The sequence below is a fragment of the Cetorhinus maximus genome, chromosome 23, assembly GCF_964194155.1.
Source record: "Cetorhinus maximus chromosome 23, sCetMax3.hap1.1, whole genome shotgun sequence".
NCBI classification, from domain to species: Eukaryota; Metazoa; Chordata; class Chondrichthyes; order Lamniformes; family Cetorhinidae; genus Cetorhinus; species Cetorhinus maximus.
This window is the reverse complement of record NC_135901.1, coordinates 42,028,500-42,052,994: the sequence shown is the minus strand read 5'-3', so window position 1 is coordinate 42,052,994 and position 24,495 is coordinate 42,028,500. Positions and strand designations below refer to the sequence as shown.

The window sequence follows — 24,495 nt, the reverse complement described above, 5'->3', positions numbered from 1 at the left end:
CGCAAAATATTGCAGATGCTGGAAATCTGAAATAAAAACATAAAATGCTGTTAAAACTCTGCAGGTCTGGCAGTATCTGTGGCGTGATGAACAGAGTCAACATCTCAAGTCTGTATGACTCTTTTGGAACCTTTTACTGCCTGTGCTTATTTTTATTACTAGTTTTTCTCTGGTAATGCAATTTCTCCTTCTTTATCATTTTCCTAGTCACCCTTTGCTGGTTTCTAAAATTTTCCTAATCCTCTGGGCTACCACTAATATTTACAGCATTGAGGATCTTTTCTTTCAATATGGTACAACCTTTAACTTCTTTAGTTAGCCATGGGTGGTGCATCCTTCTTGTAGATTGTTATGACATAGCAATTGGTAAAGGCTGAGTTATTTAAAATCCCAGAGGGAAACTTTAAACAACTTTCATAACCTATATTTTCAATTGGTATGTTTGAGATACAGCTCTGAATTCAAAAATGAAACCACCAAGCCACCAGAGGTTTTTTATATAAATTAAATTAAACATTTATTAATTTTAATAAGAAATTAAATACATCTACAAATTACCACCATAATAACTTTTAAACAAATCCTCAAATTAATCACTCCCAGGTAATCTTCCCCAAGGCAACAATAACCCATAGACTTAAACAGACACTGGGCAAAGCACATTTTACCTTATGAATTAAAGATGTGGTTCCTTTCAATTTGGTCCTTCGCAAACACAGTGGTAGGCTTACAGGATTAGATCTTCCATGCCTCTGACTTCCTCACACAAAACTCTTCTGTATATACCTAGCCTTCTCTTTGAATGCATATTCTCATCGTATCTCCAGGCCCTTTGAACTCCACCTCTCCAAACAATAAAACTCTTTTAATAGTACCAATTTTATTAGTAATATAAACATATTGCTTGGTGTCTCCTAGTCAGGTGCAAGATTTCACCCCCAGTCTTTGAATGGTTTATTCAACAAAATGTAAATGCACTCTTTACCTTTTATTGTATTGTTCACCGAATTAACATCTCAAAACTCCTATACATCAAAGCACTCAGACTATCTGGCTTTAATCCAATTAGGACACACACACACTCTCACAAAGACCTTGCTACAAGTCCAATTTTAAATAATTTCCAATAACATTATATGCATTAATATCCCTTCATGACAGATAGTCTTTCTTTCTCAATGGGATATATCTTTTGCTGGTTATGAAATATCTTCTTAAATGTTTGCCACTATTTCTCTACTGTCTTACCTTCTAATGCATTTTACCAGTCCACTTGAGCCAACTGTGTCTTCATACCCCTGTTATTGCCCACAAGTTTAAGACCCACATATCTTACCCTTGAAGTGATTGTGAAATTCCAAAATGTTATGATCACTCTGATCTAGGGGATCCCGTACTATGGAGGCATGAATTAATCTTGTCCCATCACACATTATCAGGTCTAAAACAGCCCGTTCCCAAGTTGGTTCAGTACATATTATTCTAAGAAGCAATCCCGAATACACTCTATGAATTCATCCAATGTTATTGGCCCAATTCAATTTAAAATTAAAATATCCCATGATTATTGCAGCACCTTTATAACAAGCCCCCATTATTTATTGATTTATACACTGTCCTACATTGCAGATACTGTTAGGGGCCTATAACCACTCCCACCAGCGTCTTATTTGCAATTTCTTGGCTCCATCCAAGCTGATGTTACATTTTGTTCATTCAGACCAAGACCATTTCTCACCAATGTCCTGGTCTCATCTTTTTTTAACAGAGCTACCCCACCTCCTTTTCTTTCCTTCCAAAGTGTCAAAGTGGCCTTGATTTTTCATTCCTTAGCTGTGGCCACTTTCACACTCTATTACTCCAATATCTATCATATCATAGTCATTTTTTCTAATTGTTATGAATTCATCCATCTTGCTACTAATCTTGCATACATTTAAGTGAAGTGCCATTAATTTTAACATTTTCCCACTATGACCTTATTTGTTCTGCTGAATATTGCATTTTAATAGTAATTACAAGATGTTTGGACCACTCTGGGCTTCGGTCATGGACAGCAATGTCTTCACTCTTGCATGATGACCTTATCTAAAAGAGCTGCTCTAGTTAGAAGGATTTGTCCTGCAAGGTAATATCACAGTGATAACGATGCTTTCTTGTATAGTTTAACGAGACCCAATTAGTTATCCAGTGAGTATATAAAAATATAAATCAAATATTCACAGCTCCTGGAGGTGATTCTCTGGCTACAATGATATATATAAGGAAGGAACCAGAGTGTGACGTTGCAATCAGCTGGAGAACAGTGGCGAGGCATTGGGGGAAGATGGATTGGTTAACCGGTTGAAGGCTGAAGAATGTTCAAAAGGAATGATGAGGTAGTTTGCCGATGCAGGATAGAGTGTCATCTGTAACTTTGATGAGACCAGGAATGTAAATCTTATTGGAAGGATTCAAACAGGGTCCCGGCAAAGAGGGACAGAAATTTCGGAGTTTTAACACATTTCAGGACTTCGAAGAGGAAAAGGAAGTTGAAGTTCAGGCAGTGACAGTGGGGTCAAGGGTTAGTTTTATTGAGGAGTCGGTGATGATGCTAGATTTGAAGGACAGAGGGACAGCACTTGAAGAGATGTAGCCATTATCAACACCAGGGAACACGGGGAAGTTGGGTGATCAGCAGTTTAGTGGGAATAGAGCGGATGGAGCAGGAGGTGGGTGTTATGGACAAGATGAACACCGAGAGGGCACGAGGGGAGATGGGAGAGAAACTGGAGAAAGATGTGGATTCAGGGATCTGACAAGGGGGAACTTTAGAGACAGTTTGTCCAGGTGGGTTAGTGGAAGGGAGGGAAGCAGCAGAGGCAGCTGATCGGATTGTCTCAATCTTAGTGACAAAGAATCTCCATGAGCTCCTCACTTGTTGTTGGAGGTGGGATGGAGGAGAGAGGGGAGAAGGAGACCCCTTCAAAAGGAACTAACTTGTTTTGGAGATATTAAAAAGACTCAACACAGTCTGCGTTCAACACAAAGCTGAATTATTTGACTTTTATCCACAATATTAACGGATATAACTGGGCTGGAGTTCAATAACATGAGCAGAAACAGACCCTAATGAACAAAGTTCAGTCCTGAATGGGATTAACAGAAAAATCCAATCATTGTCGTTACTTGTGAACTCTCTGGTGTTTCAGCAGGTTGGATGAGGTAGTGAATCCCTTCCCACACTCGGAGCAGATGAACGGTCTCTCCCCAGTGTGAAACCGCTGGTGTCTTAGCAGGGTGGACGAACGAGCAAATCTCTTCCCACACTTGAGGCAGGCAAACGGCCTCTCCCCAGCATGAGCGTGCTGGTGGTCCAGTAGGTTGGATGAGGTTGTGAATCCCTTTCCACACTCGGAGCAGGTGAACGGCCTCTCCCCTGTGTGAATTCGCCGATGAACTGTGAGATCATATGATGTCTTGAACCCAGCCCCGCAGTGAGAGCACCTGAACGGTCTCTCATCAGAGTGAACATGTTGATGGCGCATTAGCTCCCCGGAACTTTTATGGCACTTCCCACAGTCTGGGCATTTAAAAGGTCTCTCGCCAGTGTGAACCCTCTGCTGTGTCAGCAGCTGAGATGATTGAGTGAATCCCTTTCCACACTCGGAGCAGGTGAACGGTCTCTCCCCAGTGTGAACTCGCTGGTGTTCCAGCAGGTGGGATGAAGTAATGAATCCTTTGCTGCACACAGAGCAGTTGAATGGTCTCTCCGCACTATGACTGCGCCAATGATTTGCCAGCTCAAACTGATCATAGAACCTTTTCTCACAGTCCCCACATTTCCACAATCTCACCCCAGTGTGCCTGCGCTTGTGTTTCCACAGGCTAGATGATCGGCTGAAGGCTTGCCCACACACAGAGCACGTGTACGTTTTCTCTCCACTGTGAAGGGTGCTTACTCCTTCCATGTTTAAAATCCGCTGATATTCAGGTTAGGATAAATTAGGCGACTCTGTCAGATCCTGATGTGATGTTTGGTTTCAGATTCCAGATTGGAAATCCTCCCATTCTTGTGCCCTGTGACATTGATTTAAAACAGAAAAAAGTGAATGAGAGAGAACCCATATAAACACAAAGGCTGAAATTAGCTGAATGAATCTGGTAATTTGTGGGACCAGCACTAGGAAAAAGTGGCCATGAAAACAGCTGGACTGTCATGAAAAAACAACTAATGTCCTTCAGGGAAGGGAACTTGCCATCTGGTCTGGGTCTACACAAGACTCTGAGCTCTATGTGACGAGGGAAAACAAAGTTGCGAAGGTGAGGGATTTTATATATGTAATAATAAACCAGAACATTGTCAAAACCACCAAACCCTCAAACTTCACCACCTAGAAGGACCAGGGTAGCAGGTGTATGTGAACACCATCACCTCCAAGTTCCCCTTCATGTCACACACTGTCCTGATTTGTCTGACATCCAATACTGGATGAACAGAAATTCCCTCTATTTAAATATTGGGAAGACTGAAGCCATTGTCGTTTGTTCCCTAGCCACCGACACCATCCCTCTCCCTGGTAACTGTTCAGGGCTGAACCAGACTGGTCACAACCAGGGGGTAATATTAAACCACTAGCTGAGCTTCTGATCACATGTCTGTACCATCTACAAGAGTGCACATTCCCATCTCAGTCACATCACTGACTTGGCCCTGTCTCCGCTCATTTGCTCTTGAAACTCATGCATTCCTTTATTACCTCTGGCCTTGACTATTTGAATGCACACCTGGCTGGCCTCCCACATTCAGCCCTGATAATCTGAAGTTTATCCAATCTTCTGCTGCCTCTGTTCTCTGCAGTTCGTACCATTCACTCACCCATCACCCTGTACTCACTGACCTACACAGGTTCCCGCTTAAACAATAACTAAATTTAAAATTCTCATCCTTTTTTTCCAATCCCTCCGTGACAATGACCTTTCCTATTTCCAGTCAGACAGATGTTTCAATATTTTTTCCACAAACATACTGTCAGGCTCTGATGAATCAAGTGACTCTGTCAGGTTTTGATCTGTCATTTGGTGTGAGTTTCCCGTCTTCAAATTCTGTTCTTCAAATATACTGCATTAAAAAAAATCCAGAATAGAAATTGAGAAGAGACAAACATTTCTCTTGGTCTGAGTTTGCTGTGTGTAAATCCTCCCCTTCTAGCCCCCTGTAAAAGGAGTTTCCAAAATCCATCCCTGTCAGTCCAGGATAGCCCAGAGGGTGGTTACGGTCTGGAATGCACTCCCTGGGAGGGTGGTGGAGGCGGGTTGCCTCACATCCTTTAAAAAGTACCTGGATGAGCACTTGGCACGTCATAACATTCAAGGCTATGGGCCAAGTGCTGGTAAATGGGATTAGGCAGGTAGGTCAGGTGTTTCTCACGTGTCGGTGCAGACGCGACGGGCCGAAGGGCCTCTTCTGCACAGTGTAATTCTGTGATAAAAATTCACTATATTCTCTCCTCCTGCTACCTGGACCAGGTGACCGCGCATGCGCCCTGCTGCATGATCTCGGGCTTTCAACCTGTAGACGCGGCCCTGAAGCTGATGTCGGACTCGTTCGGCGCTAACGTGGGCCCGATAGGTTCTCATTCGGGGTTTGAGGCCTCCACTGGGTGTTCATGAAGTTTCCCCACCCACTCCGTCGCCTCCATTACCCTCCGACAATCAGCTGTTTCTCTCCGTTTGCGGAGTCGGTATGACCACCTCGCCGCAACTTCAGCACCCACACTGCGCATGCTCCAGCCGAAACCACATAGTACGCATGCGCCATTCCTAACACGCCATTGCGCCTGCGCACGAGGCTTCCTGTAGTGAGAATTGGGCACATTCTGACCCGCCGCGAATGCTGGGTAAGTGCCCTGCCATTGCAAGAAAATATTGTTGAGAAACTATCTATGTTAAATGATCCGGTTTCGTTTGTAGCCATAGGGCCAAGATATAAAATTAGCAAATCAATTGATCCAGCAACTAAAGTGCACAAGTCCTTCAACACAGTCCTGTCCTGAGTGTAATTAACAGCAGAACAAATCCCTACAGTTAGACTTGAACTCACTGGTGTCTCAACAACTGAGGTGAACAAATGATTCCCCCCACCCCCCAAAAAAAGAAACATTAAAACCGTTTCTTGTCAGAATGCACCAATTGTGGTTCAAATCCTTATAACCTTTAAAGCTGGAATGCTAACAGGTGGGGAAAATGAGTAAATCACTTTGCACATATGAAGAATCCGTATGGTTGCTCTCCATTGTGACTGTGCTGCTGTATCAGTAAATGGAATGGCCAAGTAAATGCTTTCCAACTATCAGCAGGTGAACTGCCTTTTCTTAGTGTGAATTTACCCATGGGTTTCCAGGCATGGATCTGAAACCATTCTGGTAAGGAATTCCAGATTCTCAACACTCTACATTGGAAGAAAAGCAAAATACTGCAGATGCTGTAAATCTGAAATTAAAACAGAACATTCAGAAAATCTCATCACATCTGGTAATGTATGTGGAGATAGAATCATAGTTTACATTTCAGGTCTGTGACCTTTCATCAGAACTGTATAACTGGATTAAAGTTCAATGACCTGAAACATTCACTCTGTTTCCGTTTCCATAGATACTGCTGGGTGCTTCCAAAATTTTCTTTTCAGTTTGGATTTCCAGCAGCTTCAGTATTTTGGGTCACTGTGAATCAGTTTTCTCTCACTTAACGTTACCTGGTTAAATAGGTAAAATATCGAGGTTTTAAATAATGAGACAGCAGTTATTGTCACCCTGTTCGACATGAAATTAAACAAAGTGCCAATTGCTCATCTTTCAATATATTATTTCATGGGATGTTGGTGTCACTATCAAGTCCAGCATTTGTTGTCCATCCCTAATAACCCATGAATGGAGTTGCTAGGGGGCAGTTAAGAGTCAACCTCATTGCTGTGGGTCTGGAATCGCATGTAGTTCAGATTGGGTAAGGACGTCACATTTCTTTCCTTAAAGGATATTAGTGAACCATTTGGGTTTTCATGACAATTGAACGGAGTTGCTAGGGGGCAGTTAAGAGTCAACCTCATTGCTGTGGGTCTGGAATCGCATGTAGTTCAGATTGGGTAAGGACGTCACATTTCTTTCCTTAAAGGATATTAGTGAACCATTTGGGTTTTCATGACAATTGAACGGAGTTGCTAGGGGGCAGTTAAGAGTCAACCTCATTGCTGTGGGTCTGGAATCGCATGTAGTTCAGATTGGGTAAGGACGTCACATTTCTTTCCTTAAAGGATATTAGTGAACCATTTGGGTTTTCATGACAATTGAAGAAAGCTTTACTTCACCATTCCTGAGACTAGCTTTCAATTCCAGATTTATTAATTCAATTCCCAACTCACCAACGCTCATTCAACAGCACCTTCCAAATCCGTGACCTCTACCACCTCGAAGGACAAGGGAAGAGGATGCATGGGAACACAACCACCTGCAACTTCCCCTCCAAGCCAAACGCCATCCTGACTTGGAACTATATCGCTGTTCCTTCACTGTCACTGGGTCAAAGTCCTGGAACTCCCTCCCGAGCAGCACTGTGTGTGTACCCACAACATATGGCCTTCAGCTGTTCAAGAAAGCAGCTCACCACCACCTTATCAAAGGCAATTAGGGATGGAAAATATATTTTGGCCGAGGCAGCGACAACGACACCCCATGAAAGAATAAAAAAAAGCTAAGTCTCAAGCTTTGTTGGAATCTGAAGCCTTGTGCCTGGGCCTCTGGATTAATCCTCGCTGATTTTATCACTGTGCCAACTCCATTCTGAAACAATTGAATGGCAAATCTTCGACGTGAGATCTCACCGGCTAATTTCACATTTCAAGCAAACATTATGACCACTGCACTCAGGAAATCAGTGTCACACATCCCGGACAGAGGGGAAATGGCCATACATTGATCGCTTTCATTCCCAACCAGAAAATGCTTGAAATATTTAGCAGTTGGGCCGAGCCTGTGGAGAGAGAAACAGTTAACGATTCAGGCCGCTGAACTTCCATCAGAAAGGGAAAGAAGCTAGAGATGTTACAGATTTTCAGAGAGTTCACAGACAGGGGGAGGGGGAGAGGGAAAGAACAGAAGGGAAGGTTTTTGATCAGGCGGAAGGCAGGAGAGAATAAATAACAAAAGGGATAAGGATGAAAGGCAAAAGTGATGGTGATGGAATTAGTAAAGAATCCAAAGGTGGGAGAGGGATTCTGTATCTGTCATCTATTTCTGCTCTAATTGGAAAAGTGTTGCTTCTCTGCTGATCCATGTCACTTCTATCCCACACTGAAAACTCTCAATCCTTCCCCACCGTTACCTTTTACAAACATTTCATTGAGCAAACACTCATAAGACAGGGGAAGCGGGTGGGCATGATTATTTTGAAGCATTGAAACATTGAAAACTAAAAATCTTTACGGCCCTGAAGGAGGCCATTCGATCCATCATGTCCATGCTGGCAGTATAAGAACAAACCAGCCTAATCCCACATTCTAGTTCTTGTTCTGTATCTCCTGTGGGCTACAACACCTCAAACGTTTTCCTAAGTGTTCCTTTTGTTAATTCTATTGAGATTTCTGTCTCAACCAACAGCACAGATTGCAAGGCGCATATTAGTGGCTGAGTGGCGAAGGTGATGGTTTTGAAATTTATGGTCTCCATGCACAGGTATGAATTCTGCTAACTGCACTCTTCATCATTTCCAATATTAACCAGGTGCCCACCGAATTAATTATCGGGTAATTGGAACAAAAACCATCCCAAAACTCTTTGTTTTCTTATTTCCGTTCATTTACAATCATTCACCAAATTTCCAGCCGAAAATGGGGCAAAAACTGAGCCAAGTTGATGACATCCTTGCCTTCAGGGAGTTTGTCCCTCCTTAGAGACCCACTCCGTCTGTCAGTCTCGGTGTATGTGTCTGCGTGTGTCTCTCCTCAGAGACCCACTCCATCTGTCAGTCTCGGTGTATGTGCCTGTGTGTGTTTCTCCTCAGAGACCCACTCCGTCTGTCAGTCTCGGTGTATGTGCCTGTGTGTGTTTCTCCTCAGAGACCCACTCCGTCTGTCAGTCTCGGTGTATGTGCCTGTGTGTGTCCCTCCTGAGAGACCCACTCCATCTGTCAGTCTCGGTGTATGTGCCTGCGTGTGTCTCTCCTCAGAGACCCACTCCATCTGTCAGTCTCGTTGTATGTGCCTGTGTGTGTCTCTCCTGAGAGACCCACTCCGTCTGTCAGTCTCGGTGTATGTGCCTGTGTGTGTCTCTCCTGAGAGACCCACTCCGTCTGTCAGTCTCGGGTGTGTGTCTGTGTGTGTCTCTCCTGAGAGACCCACTCCGTCTGTCAGTCTCGGGTGTGTGTCTGTGTGTGTTATTGTGCTTCAGTTCCTCATTTTTACCAACCTAAACGTTAATAACATTAGTCATGTAGCTTCATATTAAGGTCATACAGAGAAAACAAAACAGCTTCAAAATATGCAAGAGATTTATTTCGTTATTTATTTATTTTAGTGGAGACTTTTCAGCTACCGAGTGCCTGTATGTTTCAAAGTGGAGGATAATTGAAATTTTCAGAGAACTGTTATGGTGCAGAAGGAGGCTATTCGGCCCATTGTGTCCACACCAGCTCTCCAAATGAGCATCATGACGTAGTGCCATTCTCCTGCCTTTCCCCTATAGCCCTGCACATTGTTTCTATTCAAATAATCATCTATTTTCCTCTTGGATGCCTCGATGGAACCTGCATCCAGTCTCGAACCACTCGCTGTGTGAAAAGGTCTTTCTTCACATCACATTTGCTTCCTTTGCAAATCATTTTAAATCTGTGCCCTCCCAATCTCGATCCCGTTACGAGCCGGAATAGTTTCGACCTATCTACTCTATCCAGCCCCTTCATGATTTTGAACATATAGAAACATAGAAGATTGGAACAGGAGTATAGGCCATTCGGTCCTTCGAGTCTGCTCTGCTTTTCAATATGATCATGGCTGATCCTCTCTCTCAACGTCATACTCCAGCTCTCTCCCCATGTCCCTTGAAGCCTTTAGAGTTCAGAAATTTCTCTTTTTCCCTCTTAAATATATTCACTGAATTGGCCTCCACATCCCTCTGTGGTAGAGAATTCCACAAGTTCACTACCCTCTGAGTCAAGAAGTTTCTCCTCAACTCAATCCTAAATGGCCTACCCCGTATTCTGAGACTGTGACCCCATGTTCTAGACCCACCAGCCAGGAGAAACATCATCCCTTCACCCAGTCTGGTCATCCCTGTCAGAATTGTATATGTTTCAATGAGATCTCCTCTCATTCTTCTAAAGTCCAGTGAATACAGGCCTAGTTGGCCCAATCTCTCCTCATACAACAACCCTGCCATCCCAGGAATCAGTCTGGTGAACCTTCGCTTCGCTCCCTCTATGGCGAGTATATCCTTTCTTAGGTAAGGAGACCAAAACTGTGCGCAGTATTCCACCAAGGCCCTGTACAGCTGCAGTAAGATATCCTTGCTCCTGTACTCAAGTCCTCTCTCAACGAAGACCAACATACCATTTGCCTTCTAAGCTGTTTGTTGCACCTGCATGTTTGCTTTCAGTGATTGGTGTACAGGGACACCCAGGTCCCTTTGAACATCAACATTTCCCAATCATTCACCATTTAAACAATACTCTGCCAGTGTTTTTCTGACCAAAATGGATAACTTGACACGTATCCAGTTATACTGCATCTACCATGTATTTGCCAATTCACTCAACCTGTCTAAATCGCCTTGAAGCCTCTTAACACTCTCCTCAACACTCGCATTCCCACCAAGTTTCGTGTCGTCAGCAAACTTGGAAATATTACATTGGTTCCCCCATTCAAATCATTGATATATATTGTGAATGGTTGTGGCCAAAGCATTGATCTCTGCGGTAACTCACTAATCACCACTCCGAAAAAGAACTATTTATTCCTACTCTCTGTTTCGTGTCTATGAACCAATTCTTAATCCATGCCAATATATTACCCTAATCCCATGTGCTGTAATTTTACACACTAACCTCTGATGTGGGACTTTATCAAAAGCATTCTGAAAATCCAAATACACGACATCCACTGGTTCTCCTCTATCTATTCTGCTAGTTACGTCCTCAGAAAAACTCCAGTAGGGTTGTCAAACATGATTTCCCTTTCATAAATCCATGTTGACTTTTTCTAATCCTGTTAATATTTTCTAAATATCCTGTTATCATATCCTTTATAATAGACTCTTACATTTGCCCTGCTACTGATGTTAGGCTAACTGATCTTTAATTCGCTGATTTCTCCCTCCCTCCTTTTTAAAATAGTGGGGTTACATGTGCCACCCTCCAATCTGCCGGGACTGTTCCAGAATATACAGAATTTTGGAAGAAGAGAACCATCGCATCCATTATTTCCACGGCCACCTCCTTTAGTACACTGGGATGTAGATTATCGAGCCCAGTGGATTTATCGGCTTTCAGTCCCATTAATTTCTCCAGAACTCTTGTTTTAGTAATACTAATTTCCTTCAAATCCTCTCTCTCACTTGACCCTTGGCTCCCTCGTATTTCTGGGAAGTTATTTGTATCTCCCTGCATGAAGACAGAACTAAAGAAGTTGTTTAATTCCTCTGCCATTTCCTTGTTCTCTATTATAAATTCTCCTGTTTCAGACCATAAGGGACATACATTTGTCTTCACTAGTCTTTTTTTTACATACTTACAAAAGCTTTTACAGTCCGCTTTACCTCTGGCTAAAGAAGTTGCATCTGAATTGCATGTTAGATTTATTAGTGACTAATTTATATTTATCCTCAACCATCCACAATTGCGACATCTTCCATTTGTCTACCCTGTGAAACCCTTTCATTATCTGAAAGGCCTTGATAAGGTCACCCCTCACTTTCTATACCAGAGAAAGCCTTTCCAATCTGTTCAATCTTTGAGAGCTGATATCATTTTCCTGTTCTGGCATCATTCCAGTAAATCTTTTTGCACCTTCTCTGGTGCTTCTCAATCAATGTTATAATACAGAGACAGAGCTAGTCTGAGCATCAAATCCACTCTTGTCCCAAATTCCTGTATAGTGGAAGGATCAGTATTACAGTGGGAGAGTGGACTGCGGTTTTGAGCTGTTATTCACCATCCTCTATTTCAGGAATTCTCCCATTAGCTGAAAATAAGATGGAATGAAATGAGAAGATCCAATGAGCCAGTCTGTTACATTAAGAATCATCTACACAGTTGTCTCTCACCTTTACAGCACAATGGAGCACGATTTTTATTCTAAATCTACCATTCATGGCATTAAGAATATCTGTCAGAGAATGACTAGATTTTAGCACGGGGCCAGTATAAAGTTCAGTTAACGTGATTGCCAAGCAGTGAGGAGGTGAATTTACAATTTCTGCGCACCTTGTTTGGAAATTTTCTGGATTAAAACTTGCATTGAATCTATTTTTCTCCATCTTGAGTATATTCAATATGGAAATCCATGAATATTTGGCTTCAAAAGAAATCAATGGATATGGGGATAGGGCAGGAAGGTGGAGTTAAGGTGGAAGATCATTTAAACACGGAGCAGGCTCAAAGGGGCCTTATGAGCTACCCTTGGTCCCATACCTTGTGTCTTATGAACATCACTGTGAATGATTTACATGTAAGCACAGCAGATGCAGCACCCGCCCTTTCACCTCCTCCCTTCCCACGTTCCAGTTCCTCAAACACACTTTCCAGGACACAGTGATTTACTTGTACGTCCTGCATTTTAGTATTGTCTATTCACTGCTCACAATTCGGTCTCCTCTACACTGAGGAGAATAACTCCTGATTGGGCGACTGCTTTGTGGAACATCGCCATTCAGTCTGTGAGTGTGGTCCTGAGGATCTGATCATTTGCAGTTTAATTTTCCTCTGCCCCACTCCCGCTCTGACTTCTCTGTCCTCGGCCTCCTGCACTGTTCCAATGAAACTCAATGGAAGCTCGAGGAACAGCAGCTCATCTTTGATTAGACACTTTACAACCTTCCGGACTCAATATTCAGATCAACAATTTCAGATCAAAACCACCACTCCCATTTTTTTCAGAAAGTCAGTGCTGGTGATGATTTTGCTGTTACCATTTATACTTCCTCTGGACCTGTATTTTGTTTCTCCTCTTGTCCCATTAGTTTATTTCCTTGTCTCATGATCACCCGATGTTGCCTCGCACCATCATCCCCTTAGTCATTTAATCACTCCAGCCTTCCATCCTATCACAAGTCTGCTTGTTCTTTCCACCTCTCCCCCTCTCCTTTCCCTGACCCTGTACTTATTTGTAAACTATTAAATCTTTAAATTCTTCCAGTTTGGATAAAAGATCACCAATCTGAAACATTCACTCTGTTTCCCTCTCCACAGAAGCTGTTTGACTTGCTGAGTGTTTCCAACATTTTCTGTTTTGAGGTCGGATTTCCAGCATCTGCAGTATCTTGTTTTGGGTTCACAGTGGATCAGTTTTCTCTGAATTACCGTTCCCTGTTCAAAGGTGAAGAAGGGGATTTGAAATAATGAGACAATAACTGTCCCCCTGTTCGACATGAAACTAAACTCACTGTTAATTCCTCCTCAGTAACAATTGTAAACACAAAGCTTCCAGCCGGGATTGAACCGGGGACTTTCTCATGTAAAGTAAAGGTGGTAATCAGTGCACTAGGGAAATGAGTGTGAATCCCCCCCGGACAGAGGGGAACTGACCATCCATCTCTAGCTCTAATTCCCAAACAGAAAATGCTGCCAAGAATCAGCAAGTCAGGCTGAGTCTGTGGCCGCCCTCACCATCTGAAACCGTCACAATGCCCGGCTGATTGACGGCAGCTCCGGACCAATAGGAAGAGGGGACGGGACTGGAGAACCGAGCGTGAGCAGCTGGTCCTCCAACCAATCGGAGTGAACGAGGGGCGGGGCACGAGAGCTGACGCCCCGCGCAAGCGCAGTGTCGTTATACCTGAAGCCCGGGGAGTGCGGGAGCTGAAGGAGGAAGGAGGCGGGAAAGGGTAAGTAACAGCCGAGTGCAGGAGAGAAATGGAGTCAGTGTGGACTCGGAAACTTTATAAACACCCGGTGCAGGCCTCCGGACCCGAATTAGAAACTTTCGGTCCAGTGTTTGTGCCAAAACGACAACTGAGACTCTTCAGGTCTCAGGCCCGGGGTAACGGCCGCCATCTTTATAGGGGGCAATGTGCAGCAGGGCGCATGCGCGGTTATCCTGTCTAGGTAGCAGGAGGAAAGAATGTTGTTCATTTCTATCCTGGACTGACAGGGATGGATTTTGGAAACTCCTTTTCCAGGGGGTTAGAAGGAGAGGACTTACATACAGCAAACTCAAACCAGGAGTAATATTTGTTTCTTCTGAATATTTAATCCTGAACCTACAGTGATGATTTTTTTTTACAGGATTTTTGAAGATCTGGAATTTGAGGCAGGAAACACCAACCAAATCTGACAGAGTCACTTAGTTCATCATATCCTGAACATCAATGGATTTTGAACATGGAAGGAAAAAGCAGTGTTCACAGTGGGGAGAAACTTTACACGTGTTCTGTGTGTGGACAAGGCTTCAGCCAATCATCTGGCCTGTTGAGGCATAAGCACAGTCACAACAGGGGGAAACCGTGGAAATGTGGGGACTGTGGGAAGGGATTCAGAACCCCTTCGGAGCTGGAAATTCATCAGCGCAGTCACACCGGGGAGAGGCCATTCACCTGCTCTGAGTGTGGGAAGGGATTCATTCACTCATCCACCCTGCTGACACACCAGCGAGTTCACACTGGGGAGAGGCTGTTCACCTGCTCCAAGTGTGGGAAAGGATTCACCCGATCATCCAACCTGCTGAGACACCAGCAGGTTCACACAGGGGAGACACCATTCACCTGCTCCAAATGTGGGAAGAGATTCACTCGGTCATCCACCCTGCTGCAACACCAGCAAGTTCATGCTGGGGAGAGGCCATTTACCTGCCCTGAGTGCGGAAAGGGATTCACTACCTCATCTACCTTGTCGAAACACCAGCGAGTTCACACTGGAGAGTTCGCCTGCCCTGAGTGTGGGAATGCATTCACTGATTCATCCACCCTACAGAAACACCAGCAAGTTCACACTGGGGAGAGACCTTTTCAATGTCCAGACTGCGAAATGTGTTTTAAGAGTTCCGGAGAGCTAATATCTCATCAACGTGTTCACACTGATGAGAGACCGTTCAGGTGCTCCCTGTGTGGGACTGGGTTCAGGTGGTCATCTCAACTCACTGTGCACCAGCGAACTCACACTGGGGAGAGACCATTCCCCTGCTCCGAGTGTGGGAAAGGATTCACCCAGTCATTTAACCTGCTGAGACACCAGCATGTTCATACTGCTGAGAGACCTTTTAAATGCCCAGACTGCGGAAATTGCTTTAAACGTCCCAGGGAATTGATATCCCATCGACGTGTTCACACTGACGAGAGACCATTCAAGTGCTCTCAGTGTGGGGCTGGGTTCAGGCATTCATCTCACCTCACTGTACATCAGCGTACTCACACTGGGGAGAGACCATTCACCTGCTCCAAGTGTGGGAAGGGATTCACTCAGTCATCTCACCTGCTGACACACCAACGAGTTCACAAGCAACAACAGTAATTGGATTTTGCTCTTACTCACATCCAGGACTGAATCCCATGTTCATTGGGGTCTGCTTCGGCTGATGTTAATAAACTCCAGCACAATTATAGGTGTTAATATTATGAATAAAAGTGAAATAAATAAGTTTTATGTTCAACAGACAGTGTTGAGCCTCTTTAATATCTCTAACGCAAGTTAGTTCCTTTTGAAGGGCTCTCCCTCTCGCCTGTCTCCTCCACCCTCAACAACAAGTGTGAGGAGCTCATGGAGCTTCTTTGGCACTAAGATTGAGACAATCCAATCAGCTGCTTCTGCTGCTTCCCTCCCACTAGCCCACTGAGACATACTGTCTCTTAACTCCCCCCTTGTCTGAGCCTTGAACCCACATCTTTCTCCATCCAGCCTCCACATACTCAGCAAGTTCAGACTGCAGAGAGAGGTTTAAATGCTTAGATGTATCAAGAGCTTTAAAAACCCACATTCACTGATGTTTCACCATTGCATTCACTCCGGTTCCACTCCATTCACCTGCTCTCACTGCGGGTAGAGGTTCAGGTGATTGTCCATCCTGCTGCAACACCAGTGAGTTCACACTGGGGAGAGGTTATCCACCTGCTCCATGTGTGGGGAGGGATTCACTGATTCATCTAACCTGTTGGCACATCAGTGAGTTCACACTCATCAAAGATCTTTTAAACGTCTGGATTGTGGGAAGTGTTATAAAGGTTCTCTGGAGCTGACGTGCTATCAACATGTTCACACTGACAAGAGACCGTTCAGGTGCTCTCGCTGTGGGACTGGGTTCAGGTGATCATGTGAACTCAGTATCTACCAGTGCACTCACACTGGGGAGAGACTGTTCACCTGTTCCATGTGTGGGAGAGATTCACTCAGTCATCCCACTTGACTCCACATCAACCTGTTCATTCTGATAAGAAACCGTTTCAAAGTTCTGCCTGTGAAAGAGATTTTAAACCAAAGTAGATGCTCTGAAACACGAACACATTCAACCTCACCATCCCTGGGTTTGTCCTGTCCCAGATGCAGGACAGACCCAGCAGAGGTGGCAGGACAGTGATATACAGTCGGGAGGGAGTTGCCCTGGGAGTCCTCAACACCAACTCCGGACCCCATGAAGTCTTGTGGCACCAGGTCAAACATGGCCAAGGAGACCTCCTGCTGATTCCCATGTACCGCACTCCCTCAGCTGATGAATCAGTGCTCCTCCATGTTGAACACCACTTGGATGAAGCACTGAGGGTGGCAAGGGTGCAGAATGTACTCTGAGTGGGGGACTTCAATGTCCATCACCAAGAGTGGCTCGGTAGCCCCACTACACACTGAGCTGGGCAAGTCCGAAAGGACATAGCTGCTAGACTGGGTCTGTGGCTGGTGCTAAGTGAACCAACAGGAGGGAAAAACATACATCATCACCAACCTGCCTCCTGCAGAGGCATTTGTCCATGACAGTACCTGTAAGAGTGACCACCACACAGCCCTTGTGGAGATGAAGTCCCATCTTCACATTGAGGATACCCTCCATCGTGTTGTGTGGCACTATCACCATGCTAAATGGAATAGATTTCAAACAGACTGGGCAGCCATGAAGTGCTGTGGGCCATCAGCAGCAGCAGCAATGTACTGAATCACAATCTGTAACCTCATGGCCCGGCATAACTCCCACTCTAACATTGTCATAGAGCCAGGGAATCAACCCTGGTTCAATGAAGAGTGCAGGAGGGCATGCCAGGAGCAGCATCGAGCATACCTAAAAATAAGGTGGTGAAGCTATAACACAGGACTACTTGCATGCCAAACAGCTTATGCAGCAAGTGATAGGCAAAGCTAGGCAAACCCACAACCAATGGATCAGATCTAAGCTCTGCAGTCCTGTCACATCCAGGAGGGGGACATCAATAGTGTTGTCAAGCGGCACTTGCTCAGCAATAACCTGCTCATTGATGCTCAGTTTAGGTTCCGCCAGGTCCACTTAGCTCCTGTCCTCATTACAGCCTTGGTTCAAACATGGGGAAAAGAGCTGAGCTCCAGAGATGAGGTGAGAGTGACTGTCCTTGGCATCATGGCAGCATTTGACCAAGTGTGGCATCAATGAGCCCTAGCAAAACTGGAGTAAATGGAATGAGGGTGAAAACTCTCTGCTGTTTGGAGTCATACCTAGCACAATGGGAGATTATTGCCATTGTTGAAGGTAAGTCATCTCAGCCCCAGAACATCACTGCAGGAGTTCCTTAGGATAATGTCCTCGGCTAAACCAATGCTTCATCAATGACCTTCCTTCCATCATAAGGTCAGAAGTGGGGATGTTCGCTGATGATTGCACAATGTTCCACACCATTCGTGGCTCCTCAGATGCTGAAGCAGTCCATGTCCAAATGCCACAAGACCAGGAGAATATCCAGGCTTGGGCTGAGAAGTGGCAAGTAACATTCGTGCCAGACAAGTGCCAGGCAATGATCATCTCCAACAAGAGAGAATACAACCATCACCCTTTGGTGTTCAATGGCATTATCATCACTGAGTCCACCACTTGAGGGTAACTTGACCAGAGACTGATCTGGAATCGCCAAATAAATACTGTGGCTGCAAGTCCAGGTCAGAGACTAGGAACCCTGTGACAAGTAACTCACCAGCGAATTCACACTGAGGAGAAGCCATTCAGCTGCACTTCCTGTGGAAAGAGGTTCAGGTATTCAGGCAACCTCACAGCCCACCAGCGAGTTCACACTGGAGAGAGGCCGTTCACTTGCAGGAAGGGATTCCATTGGTTATCCAGCTGCTGAGACACCAGCAGGGGTAGGGGTTGGATTCTGCTGTTATTGCTGGTCTTAATCACATGCAGGACTGATAGTCTGACTGTATTTGGTCTGTTTGTGTTGATGTTATCAACCCTATAACTGGCTGGAGTTTTATACTCTGGGTATGTCATTGATTTTCATGGCCGCATTGTTGCTTTCTGAAAGCACCATCTGTGATCTCGCCCCTTAATTCAGGAATTCTCGACAGGAACTTGGTTTCAATAAAGTTATGAACTTGTAATTTAATCTTAAATTCATCTTTAGTGCAAACTCTACAATTCGGTGTCTGAGAGGTTCCACTGATGAACATCTCCAATTAGAAAGTGCTGATTAATCCTTGCTGACAATTCTTACTGACTTGCACATTCTTCACGGTGATACCTTCATTATAGAGACATATAGGAACATAAGACTTAGGAGCAGGAGGAGGCCATACAGCTCTTTGAGTTTGCTTCAGCCTTCAATTAGATCATGGCTGATCTGGTTGTGGTATCAACTCTACTTTCCTGTCTGTCCCCCATAATCCTTGACTCTGTTGTTTATCAATAATCTGTCTAACTCAGCTCTGAATACATTCAATGACCCAGCCCCCACTGCTTTCTGTAGAAAATAATTCTACATAACAATGACCCTTTGAGAGAAGGGTCTTTGATTTCTCATCAACTCCGTCTTAAATTGTAGACCACATATTTTTAAACTGTGACCCCTCGTTCTAGTGTGTCCCACAAGCTGAACCATCCTCCTGCTATCTACCCTATCAAATCCCCTCAGGATTTGAAGAAGAGTTATACGGACTCGAAACTTTATCTCTGTCATTCTCCCAACGGATGCTGTCAGACCTGCTGAGTTTTGTGAGCATTTTTTGTTTTTGTGCCCTTAGGATTTTATCTGTTTCAATATGATCACCTCTCATTTTTCTAAACTCCAATGGGTAAAGGTCAAATTTTCTTCAGAAGATTCAGGGATGAGTTGAGTGAACCTTCTCTGAATGTTTTCAATGCAATTATATCAATTTCTAATAAGGAGACCACAGCTGTACACAATATTCCAAATGCGGTCTCATCAAGGCCCTGTACAGCTGCTGTAAAACTTCCCTACTTTTATATTGCATTTTATATTGGTGAAACTTAATTATCAAGGAACATAAACAAAATAGTGAAATATTTACAGGTACATCGACAAAAGCTTCATCAAACAACATTGATATTGATGGATCTTGGAAGTTGCTGAGTTCAATCGTTTCTGACCCAGCAGCAGCAACATTTGGTAAAGGTGGTACCCACAACAAAGACTGGCTTGAGACCTACTCAGCAGAGATGAATCTGACATTGAAGCAAAAAGCAAAGTCTACCCGATTACAACATAAACCCAACAGCTAGAGCATTGTGTAATTAGCTGAGACAGTTGTATAAAAGACAGGGAGATACTGTGTAAATAAACACTGGATCAGCCAACGTAAAGAAATCCAAACTGCCTGTGACAATGGAAATCTACGTGCTGTGTATGATGGGATCAGGAGGGTGCTTGGCCCGACCATCACCAAAGTTGCCCCTGAAATAAGCAGATGGCAAAGTTCTCACTGACAGAAGTAAATAGATGTCCACTGGGGTGAACACGACTGTGAGCTGTGTTCCTGTCGAACAGACATCTCCCAGTCTCCATTTGACTCTCTCTTGTAGCTTCCTGCAAGGTTGAGTTGGATGAGGAACCCTCATCACCTGAGCTCGAAAAGGCCGTTGATTGTTTAGCAAGTGGAAAGACACTCAGCAAGGATGGAATTCCAGCTGAAATGCCCCAACCCGGAAAGTCCCATCTACTGTCACAGCTCATGAGCTCCCCCTCCTCTGTTGGGAGGTAGGATCCATTCCACACAACATGAGTGATGCAAAGGTCCTCACATTATACAAAAACAAGAGTGACAGAGGAGATTATCACATTTACAGGGACATCTCACTCCTCAGCATCACAGGGACGTCCTTCACTAGGGTCAGGCTTAAAAGACTCCATCTACTTGCAGAGCGAGTGTATCCAGAAGCACAGTGCGGTTTCTGTGCTGGCAGATCTACAGTGGACATGATCTTCTCCATACACCAGCTACAAGAGAAGTGCACAATTGGGATTGAATCTAAAATGCTGCCAGCTTCTGTGCTGAGAAAAGTGAAAGGTTATAATTACTGAGTGAAAGTAAACCTTTAAGTATGAATCACAATGAATTTGTACAATTGTAAAAGGCATCAAAAAGTTTGATTCCCTAAAGATAAGCTTCAGCCTTGAGGTTATGTTCTGGAGCTCACAAGCTGTGGGACACTCCACCCTCTTTAACTCTTTTTAGTCTCAGAAAGTTGAAGTTTTTGTTTATCTGTGAAAGGAAACTTTTCCAGTTCTACTTTTCTTCAGTTTTTTTTTTGCACTTATTTGGAAAGATGCCTGAAGAAAAACTGAGAAAAAAGCAAAAGATTTTAAAAGCAGATTAAAATGATGTTTGGTTCATCTTTGACCTGAAAATAAAGTTATGTAAAGTTGACACAATTGTGCATATTTGTAAATGTTTGATCCACCCTTTTGCAAAGAAGCAGTGAAGTTAACTCTTTCCATTGACAGTACGTTGACAATTTGAACTACAGACTTTGCCACTTTAAAGATTTGGCTTCATTCCATTTGTTATCTTTCAAGATAAAATGCTTGAGAATGGGAGATATGGGAGTTATCTCCAAACTGATTGCAACTACTTCTGTCTCTGATCTTCAAACAGTATTCTGAAAATTGAATTAATCAGTGAGGTTCCTCTAGGGCTCATGAATGAGATAGAATGGTAATTAATGGGATGCCCCACTTAGAATAAAATCACAGTACCAACTTGGAATTGAAATAACTTACCCTGGGTGTTGCTCAATCGAATAAATCAATCCTCGAGGGAGATACTGGTGCAGTGATATTGTCACTGGAATAACAATCTCTCTAGGGACATGGGCTCAAATCCCAACATAGCAGCTGGTGGAATTTAACTTAAATTAATTGATTCTAGGAAATGGTCTCAGCTACCATCTGCTTCACTAATGTCCTCAGAAAGAAATCTGCCATCCTCACCTGGTCTGGCCTACATGTGGTTGCTGCTTAACTTCCCTAGCAAGGCATTCAGTTCAATTAGGGATGGGTAACAAATGCTGACCTTGATGAAAATGAAAGAATAAAGAAAAACTGGCATCCATGGGCATTCCAGTGACAGTCAGGAAGGTGTCGATGAAGCTATCCTTCTCTTGGACAGGCTCGTATCCTTGACCCTGAACTTCTGAAGAAAATGGCATTTGTCAGTCTGGCCACTTCCTGAGGCATTTCACCTCATCTCCACCGTGCATTTATTGCCAGTTATTTTAAGGCTGTGTTTGCTGCCAATGCCACACATGCACTGTTTCTCCACCATGTTCACTGTTTCACAGACTCTCACCCTGAATCTGTGAAAAAGGAAATGGACAGAAACTTTGACTGCACCCGGACACATCCCGGGTTCTGAAGAGACAGGGACATTCCCTCTGTTTATTGCAGAGAGTGGGGAAGGGGCCATGTCTAGCGCAGGTTTGGATTTGTGAGTGAAAGACCTTTCTCTCTGAAATCTGCAGAGATTACAACAGGTAAGAGAGGGTCAAATATGGGACATTTTATCACTGGCTGGCACTGCCCCTGAGTGCGAGATTAATACTGTGTTTGTCTCTGATACAATATCAGTCAGAGATGAGACTGCATCTTCTGTCTCTCCAATAGAGGTTTTCTAGGTGAAACCAGGCTTTACAGGGTTTTCTGGAACCGATACTTTGTCTGACCATCTGTGACTCAGCCCTGACTCATTCTGAAACTGTCTCTCACTCCATACTCTCTATTTCTCCTCCCTTGTGCTGTGTAACAAAGTGGGAAGCTGCTGTTTCTGAAGGATACACATGTTTCTATTTAGAGGCTTTCTGACAGACTGGGAGCAGCAGAGTGACATCTGCATGGACCACTGAGCATGTGCAGACAGATATTTTACATTGACAGGAGACACAGTGTTATTTTAAAGCTGTGATCAGCGGTTACCAACCATCCTGCCAATCAAAACTACTTCTCCCTATGTGGAGGGAAACTCCTCAAAAATGTCCACATTTCAATTAAATCACCTCTTAACTTTCTCTGCTCAAAATAGAATAATCCCAGTCTCTCCACAGAACTGAAACCCCTTATCCCTGATACTATTCTGGGAAATTTTCCCCACACCCTCTCCAAGGCCTTGACATCTTTCCTAAAGTGTGGTGCTCAGAATTGAACACAATATTTCAGCTGAGGAATAATCATTGATTTGTAAAGATTCAGGATAACTTTCATGCTTTTGTTCTCCATGTCTCCATGAATAAACTGAGGACCCCATTAGCTTTTTATTAAACAGCTTGATCAACTTGTCCTGTCACATATAAATATTTGTGTACATACACTCTTAAGTCACCCTGTTGCTGCACTCTGTTAAAAATTGTACCATTTACTTTATTCTGCTTCTCCTCATTCTTCCTTCCAAAATACATCATTGACTGTGAATCACTTTGGGATTTTCTGAGGGTGTGAAAGATGATAAATGAACACAAGAAATTTCTTTCTCTTCTGCAGCTGATTTAAAGTTGCAGATTTTGCTCCGAGGATTAAATTGGGATCGATATTCAAAGTTAACTATTTAACTGCAGAAACAACGTCAGCTGGGAGTCAGTAAATTTAGAGGAAAGATCCCAGACAGCGGCTCTGCAAGGTACACTGCAGGCCCGACAGCTCAATCAGCTCCACTCTCAGCTCAGGAGAGCTCAACAACTCCACATCCTGTCCACAGGGGAGTTCTCCTGGTGCAGTGGGACCAACATTCGTGTTTTAACTAACACCACCAAATAAAACTGGATTAATCAGTTAGTCTGATTGCTGTTTGTGGAATCTTACTGTGCACAAACTGGCTGTCATGAAACAGAAACAACTTGTATTTATAAAACACGTTTAATGTAACAAAATGTGTCAAGGTGCTTCACAGGACTCTCATAAAGAAACATTTGACATCGAGTGACATGGGGAGATATTCGGGTCAATGGGCAGAACCTTGATTGGAGAGGCAGATATTAACAAGCATCTTTAATCAGGAGAGAGAGCTGGAGGGGCTGGGGAGGTTTAGGGAGGAAATTCCAGGACTTTGCACCTAGGCACAGCCGATGATGGAGTAATTAAAATCAGGGATGCTAAAGAGTACGGAATGAGATAGCACAGATATCTCAGAGGGTTGTGCGACTGGGAGTTACAGAGATAGGGAGGGATAATGCCATGAAGGGATTTGTAAACAAGGTTACGAATTTTAAAATTGAACAGGAGCCAATTTAGGTCAATGGCTACAGGGGTGAACGGTGAACGGGACTTGATGTGAGAAGGCTCATGGGCAGCAGAGTTTTTGATGATCTCATGTTTCTGTGTGGGGATGGGGTGAATGTGAGGGGCCGGCTAGGAATGTATTGGAATTTTCAAGTCTAAAGGTAACACAGACATGGATGAGGGTTTGAGCAGCAGATGAGCTGGGGGTGGGGTGGAGACAGGCGACGTTATGGAGATTGAAATATCTGGTGTTAGTGATGGTGTGGATATGTGGTCAGAAACTCATCTTGGGGTCAAATAAAAGACCAAGATTGTGAACAGTGTGGTTCAACCTCAGACAGTTCCCAGGGAGAGGGATGGACTCGGTAGTTAGGGAATGGAATTTGTAATGGTGACTGAAAAAAATGATTCTGGTCTTCCCAATTTTTAATTGGAGGAAATTTCTGCTCATCCAGTTCCGGATGTAGGATAAGCAGTTTGATAATTTAGTAACAGTGGAGGAATGGAGAGGGATGGTGGTGAGGTAGAGCTGGGTGTTGTCAGTGTACATGTGAAAACTAACACGGTGCTTTTGGATGATGTCACCGAGTGGCAGCATGTAGATGAGAAATAGGAGGGGCCAAGGATAGATCCTCGGGGGACACCG

At 44.0% G+C, this 24,495-nt stretch overlaps 1 protein-coding gene across 1 annotated transcript; it reads right to left on the bottom strand.

The window, feature by feature from the left end:
* Positions 1–2,960: 2,960 nt before the first annotated feature.
* On the bottom strand, positions 2,961–6,258 carry LOC144698254 (uncharacterized). The gene is made up of 2 exons (XM_078570234.1): positions 6,239–6,258; positions 2,961–4,059 (listed from the first exon to the last, which is right to left on the bottom strand). Exon 2 carries the CDS (start codon positions 3,948–3,950, stop codon positions 3,165–3,167), a length of 786 nt encoding a protein of 261 aa, XP_078426360.1. The 5' UTR covers positions 3,951–4,059; positions 6,239–6,258; the 3' UTR covers positions 2,961–3,164.
* Positions 6,259–24,495: the final 18,237 nt, after the last annotated feature.